General features: G+C 50.8%; 1 protein-coding gene across 2 annotated transcripts in view; it reads right to left on the reverse strand.

Moving 5' to 3' along the window:
- Scube1 (signal peptide, CUB domain and EGF like domain containing 1) overlaps nucleotides 1–6,623 on the reverse strand; it is a 119,777-nt gene that overhangs the window by 13,464 nt on the left and 99,690 nt on the right. For both annotated transcript variants that reach the window (XM_021183319.1, XM_021183320.2), the window contains 3 exons: nucleotides 2,313–2,432; nucleotides 1,931–2,035; nucleotides 926–1,042 (listed from right to left, as the gene is read on the reverse strand). In XM_021183319.1, coding sequence (XP_021038978.1) covers nucleotides 926–1,042; nucleotides 1,931–2,035; nucleotides 2,313–2,432 — 342 coding nt within the window. The remainder of the gene's footprint in view (nucleotides 1–925; nucleotides 1,043–1,930; nucleotides 2,036–2,312; nucleotides 2,433–6,623) is intronic.

Raw genomic sequence — 6,623 nt, forward strand, 5'->3', positions numbered from 1 at the left:
AGTGGGTAAGAGCACCCGACTGCTCTTCCGAAGGTCCGGAGTTCAAATCCCAGCAACCACATGGTGGCTCACAACCATCTGTAACAAGATCTGACTCCCTCTTCTGGAGTGTCTGAAGACAGCTACAGTGTACTTACATATAATAAATAAATAAATCTTAAAAAAAAAAAAAGAGTTGCTGTGGTCATGATTTCTCTTCACAGCAATACTTTTGGGATAGCATTGGAAATGTAATTGAGGAAAATATGTAATAAAAATATTAAAAATCAAAAAAAAATCCTAAATCTGACATAAGACCAGAGCTGCATGGGGTTCTACAGGGACCGGGAGCTGAAGTGAGTCTGGAGTCCAACCTTGAGTGACAGCCCACCATATATGGAGATATCTTATAATAGTGAGGAGCCCATGGGTCTGCCTAGCACCTGCTGAGAGTTTGGCCAGGAGACCCTACACCCCAGAAAAAGCCTGCTGAGGGATGATTTTTGCAGGTCTGTGGGAGGATCTCCAGGGCCCAGAGATACAGGCTTCTCTCTTTGGTCTTTTACCATGCTGTTAGCCTCTTTTCTCCCAGCCTGAGACCTGAAGTCTCTTCCATCAGGGCTCCACCAGGCCATAAAGAATGTGTGTGTGAATGTGTGAGTATGTATTTATGTGTGTGTGTGAATGTGTGTCTATGTATGAGTGTGTGTATATGTGTGTGCGTGTGTCTCTGTGTGTGTATGTCTGTCTGTCTGTGACATTTGCCTATTAGGTGCTGTAGTACCCATGTTTCTTACTCATGACTATTGCAAGCGTGGGCAAACATGTCTCCAAGGGCTTAGAGGCCCTGGTGGAGGACAGGCAGGTGCCTATGCTTGGCAAACCAACCCAGCAGGCCTGGGTACTTTGTCGCTTTCTGGGTAAGCAGGAGAGGCGGCCCACTTACCTAAAAGGGGATGCCTCAGGGTATCCTTGACTCGCTCCTGGCTGCGGGGCTGGAGATGGCACTTGGCATCTCTGATCTTGAAGCGGGCCTTCTGTCTGATGGGGGTGGTGGGGGGATCTGGGGAAAGCCAAAATTCCCCCAGGTGGCGGCCTCTCCTGTGGGCAAGGAGGTGGTGGGGGACGGGGGCTGCCAGAGGACAGGTCCTTCTGGAGCTAGGCGGGGCTTGGTGTGGGCCCTTCTGCCCCGGCAGCCCTCCTGGGTGGAGGACCCTCCCCTGACCCACTTTTTTTTTCTGTCTATAAGGCCTGAAACAAGTGTATGCAGGACTCAAGGCCAGAGCCTTCTATAGGGGAGAAAAGGACACTGCTGCCCACCTCTTCCTTCATGGCCAAAGTCATAGACATGGCTTGTCCTTGTGGGAAAGAGGACAGAGAATTGCAAGGAAGGGGAGGGCCTGCAAACTCCAGGACACGTAGAACCTCTTCAGAGCAGACCCCAGCTCCACAGACTGGAGTCCTATGACCCTGAATTCTCAGAACCCATCCTAGATGTTCTGTTGCAACATCCCAACCTTCTACGCTGTATGGGAGCAAGGTCCGTTCTGAGAGGCAAGGACCCTGAGCATCTCCTAGGCATAGTATTCAAGGCCATCTCTGGGACCTAAGTTCAAGGCTATCCTTTGCTACATAGCTTGTTCAAGGCTAGCCTGGGTTAGATGAGCCAGTCTCAAACAACAGCAGCAACAGAGGTCTGTGGGATCCCAGCCCGCAGTTGCGGAATCACTGTACGACTGTGACCCCAGTCAGAAAGGCCCTCTGCTGGCTCTCTGACTGTGGGCTGGGCCTCAGCCTCCAGACTTCAAGGTCCTGGCCCTGTCACGTCTCCAGAATCCTAAGCCATGCTGGGCAGGGCCCTGAGCAATCCCCCTCCCTTCCCCTGATGCATGCACGGGATAAGAATGGAAAGGGGCATCTAGTTGTTCAGTATGGACAGGCCCACAGTTACCTGAGCAGCCGGGCCCTGTACTGGAGCTAGTGCCATTGCGCTTTGGCAGTGTCTTGCCCTGGAGACCCGGAACACCACAGCTCAGGATGTAGCTGCTTTCTGAGTCTGTGGAGAGGCCAGTGGGTAAGGTTAGCCAGAGTGAACCTCCCTTCTAGGGGCCCAGATTCCTGAGGTCTCCAAGGGGCTCCCAAATGAAGATCAAGACTGACCCTGGGGAAGTGGCCCAGGTCCACAGAGAGCCAGGGAGCTAGCTGTCTGGGAGCGCTTGCTCCTGTGACTGGGAGCTCTCCCCTGGGCTCTGTCCTGCTGAGCAGTGGGAGGCTGGTGTGTACCCCAGGAAGCAGCATGTTAACCCATCCCATCCCAGAGGGCCAGGGGTTACCTGGCATGAAGAGACTGTGGCCCAGGCAGGACAGGAAGCAGTTTTCCACTCCACCCACCTTGCCACAGGACAGCTGGGCCTGGGCAGAGGCCTTGGACCGAGACAGGCACCCGTTCATCTCTGAGGAGAAGAGAGACACAGAGAGGGCTTTAGTGAAGCCGGAGGACCTTGTGGTGCTAGCAGAGGTCCTGGATGTGGGTCACTCTAGTCTCCCAACCTCCTCACAGGGCCAGACAGTAGCAGGAAGGCAGTATGGAGTACTGGCTACTACCAGCCAGCTTATTCTTCCCCCCTATAGTCCTGGTCTTGGCTGTCTGAAGAAAGGTTATTTGCATCCTCAGACAGAAGCTCCTGAAGGCAGACCTGTCCTTAGAGCCGGTGTCCAACTTCCTTACACAGACACACATGCGCAAACCAAACATCAATACACATGATATAAAAGTAAGTAAGTAAATAAATAAGATTTAAAACAGCCTCAGGAAAGGGACTGGGAGATGGCTCAGGCTGTAAAGTGCTTTTTTTTTTTTTTAAGTTCAAGCTCAAAGACCTGAGCTCAGATTCCTCAGCTTGTAAAAGCCGGGGATGGTGGTGAGTGTTGGTGGGGGTGGTGTCAGAGACAAATAGATCCTTGGAGCTCATTGATCAGCCAGCCTAGCTCAATGCGTTCCAGGTTCAGTGAGAGACCCTGCCTCAAAAGAATAAGGCAGAGGGCAAGAAAGACACCCAGTGTAGGCTTCTGGCTATCACACTCACATGGACACATTGGCACACACATGCAGATGTGCACATATACCACAGATAGATAGATAGATAGATAGATAGATAGATAGATAGATAGATAGATAGATAGATAATAGATAGGTAGATGATAGATAGATAGATAGATAGATAGATAGATAGATAGATAGATAGACAGACAGAGAGAGAAGGTAGCACACACTTAGTAGGCATCTGATGGTAATTGATAGGCTCTGAGCCAGAACAGGCAGAGTACCACACACTCTGAGCCAGTGACCAAGCCACTCCAGTGACCAGATCCCAAGGCTTCATCAAGCCAAATCCTTCCACAGGCAGGATAAGCCACACTTAGACTCTCTCTAGCCCAAGCTTAACACTGCCTGAAACAAGTTTACCTCCCACTGCCTCTGAAGATCAGAGCATGCCTTTGCTCAGTGAGCAAGCCTGAAACACAACTCCCCCTGGGGGAGGTTACTGCTCAGCTTCCTGCGTGAGGTGCTGAGTGGCCAGGGCTTTCCTTGGGATTCTGAGCCTACATCACCAGTCCCTACAGTCATTCTGGCCCTTTGATCCAGAATCAAACCTAGGACTTCACACCTGAGGTCTTTGACATCGAGTTGAGCTACTGGTCCTGGTCAACCTGCTTCTTTCTTTTTAAATTTTTATTTTATGTATATGGCTGTTTTTTAGCTGTATGTATGCCTGCGTACCAAGTGGTATGTCTGGTGCCCATAAAGGCAAAAGGAGGTGTTGGATTCCCTCAAACTGGACTCTCAATTGGTTGTGAACCACCTTGTAGGTGCTAACAATCTATCTTGGGTCCTCTGGAAGAGCAGCCAATGCTTTTAACTGCTAAGCTAGGGCTCCAGCCCCTCCTGACTTCTTCCTTGACAAGCCCTTATTTTCTTGGTGCTGTGCTTGGCCAAGGAAAATACTTCACTGTATAGGATTCTATTAAAATCATTTGCCCAGGGCTGGGGGACAGCTCAGCTAGTAAGGTCTTGGCCCCACAAGCATGAGGACCAGTGTCTTAGGGTTTCCATTGCTGTGAAGAGACACCATGACCAAGGCAACTCATAAAGGACAACCCCTAATTGGGGCTAGCTTACAGGTTCAGAGGTTCAGTCCATTATCATCATGGCGGGAAGCATGGCAGCATCCAGGCAGGCATGAGGCTGGAGGAGGAGCTGAGAGTTCTAGGTCTAGATCCAACTGCAGCCTGGAAAGGACTGTACCCTAAGCAGCTAGGAGGAGGGTCTCAACGCCCACCCTCACAGTGACACACTTCCTCCAACAAGGCCACACCCACTCCAACAAGGCCACACCTCCTAATAGTGCCCCTCCCTGGGCCAAGCATTTTCAAACCACCACAACCTGAGTTGGATTCCTAGAACGCATTTAAAAGAAGCTGGATGTGACAGCACAGGAGTGTAATCCCGTTGCTGCGGAAACAGACAGACCAATCAGCAAGCTTGCCTGAGTGGTAGAGGAAGGCATCTGATGCCCTGATTGGCCTTCCACATGGGTGAGCTTCTACATAGTCACATGGTGGTTCATGTCACTCATCCATCGTACTAAAACCCCACTGTACCACGTGTGAGCTGCATGGTGAATTCTGTGCATGGCATGTGAGTTACCTCTCAAGACAGCTGTTAACAGGAAAGGAAAAAACAAACCCACGAGAGATACCATTAGTCTGAACACGCAGGAATTACCCACCTGGGCCGAGCCTGTCTCAGACCCATACTGTGGCTACAGACAACAGTGTGTAAATGTTTACAGAGAGCCACAGGAGGCGGAGCATTCAGAACCATTAGCAACTCTGTAGTGCTAAGAAAACTGAGCGCTTTATGGTCACAGCTGATCCCTGATGCCCACAATTGAGGAGCCTAACGTCACCAGAAGTGTCTGTTTTCCCAGAACGCCACTCTCAACTGGCGGCTCTGACCTGAGAACTAAGGTCAGGGTTTAGGCTGGCACAGACAGTCAAACCCCATGCACCCTCATAGATACTGTATCTGGTAGCAATCTGATCCTGAGGGCCAGGAGGATGCTATCTGGTGAGACCATGCCATCCCCCCAGGTACCTCCACACATAGATGTCTGCTAACACTTTCTTGACACCCCAACTTGTGGGGATCAAAACAGCCAGGGAAGATTTTCCTTTGTCCCAGCAATTCATGACTGTGCTGGAACCAGCTCAGCCCCAGACAGATATAGAGACAGGCTGGAAATATGCTTTAAGCTACCCTCAGGGCTCCTGGTGGATCGAAACAGTGAGAGTTGTTTTTATATGAGCTGCCCTGCTGAAAGGGATCCTTGCACTCTGAGGAGCTGGAGGAAGACATTCTGCCTTCACATTTGGGGCACTGCGAAACACTCGGCACGTAATAAAGACTCATTTTAATGGAGGAGTTTGTCATGAAGTGCTTAGAAAACGCCACTGTCTTCGTTATTCTTGCTGCCCTGGAAGGCTAGAAATGAATTTTCCAGACTGTAAAGTCACCATGGAGAGAAGCCTCAGCTGAGGCTCTTCAGAGACCATCCCGGTGCACTGAAACTGACTCCCTGGGATTCAGAGCTGATGGCTGCGGTCGCCCAGACAGCATAGCCAAAGACCATAGGAGGAAACCCACTTAACACTCAGCTCCTGCCGAGCTCCCCGTGCTCCTGGGGATGTGCTCACGCTTCAGTCTTTTGGAAATGACAGGGGCTCATACATGTAGCCCAGCTTGGCCTCAGGCTTGCTAAGGAGAATCTTGACTTTCCATTCCTTCTGCCAGGGGCTCCCAAGCTCTGAGATGACAAGTGTGTGGTGGCCATACCCAGCGGTCTGTGTCTTCTGATGATGGTTCCTGCTGTCCGGAAGGTTCAACCCTTCTGACTTAACCTATCAAACAGGACCATCCAGCTGCACCTCACCTCTACTGGGAGAGCTGCTATCCGAGTTCTGTAATCAGACTTCTATTTAGTGCTAACTTGAAAACCACAAGCTGTGCTCTTTGTGATCAGAGAGGGGGGGGGAAGGCTCTCGCTTTGTGAGAAGTGACTTTGGGGATCCCTGCCGGGCACCTGTGGGCACTTATCACCCCCTCTTCTCCAGCTTGGCACTACTGAGAGGAGTTGCATCTTTCAGGGAAAGCTGGCTAGTTGATACCACAAGGACCAGGCTGACTGCTCTGTGGGGGCTGTGAGATTTTCCCTACTTCAGGACTTTCCATTGCAATGTTCACAGTGACCTGTGCTCTCCTTCCAGGAATCAATGGGACGGGGTCCATTTGAGGGGTATGGTAATAAGGGCTGATTAGATCACAGGATTAGATGGGCCATCTATGGGGGCCAGGCAATCCAGAGTGCTCGCCAAAAGTTTGCTCTAGAGTAGGCTTATGTAACCATAGCATTTGAGAGGTGGAAATAGGGGGATCAGGAGTTCAAGGCCAGCCTCAGCTACCGGGTGTGGCTCAGTGCTAGAACTAGCATTCAGGGGGCCCTGGATTTCATTTCTTTTTCCTTTTCTTTTTTCTTTTTGGTTTTTCAAGACAGGGTTTCTCTGTATAGCCCTAGCTGTCCTGG

Source organism: Mus caroli, chromosome 15, assembly GCF_900094665.2.
Source record: "Mus caroli chromosome 15, CAROLI_EIJ_v1.1, whole genome shotgun sequence".
Lineage (NCBI taxonomy): Eukaryota > Metazoa > Chordata > Mammalia > Rodentia > Muridae > Mus > Mus caroli.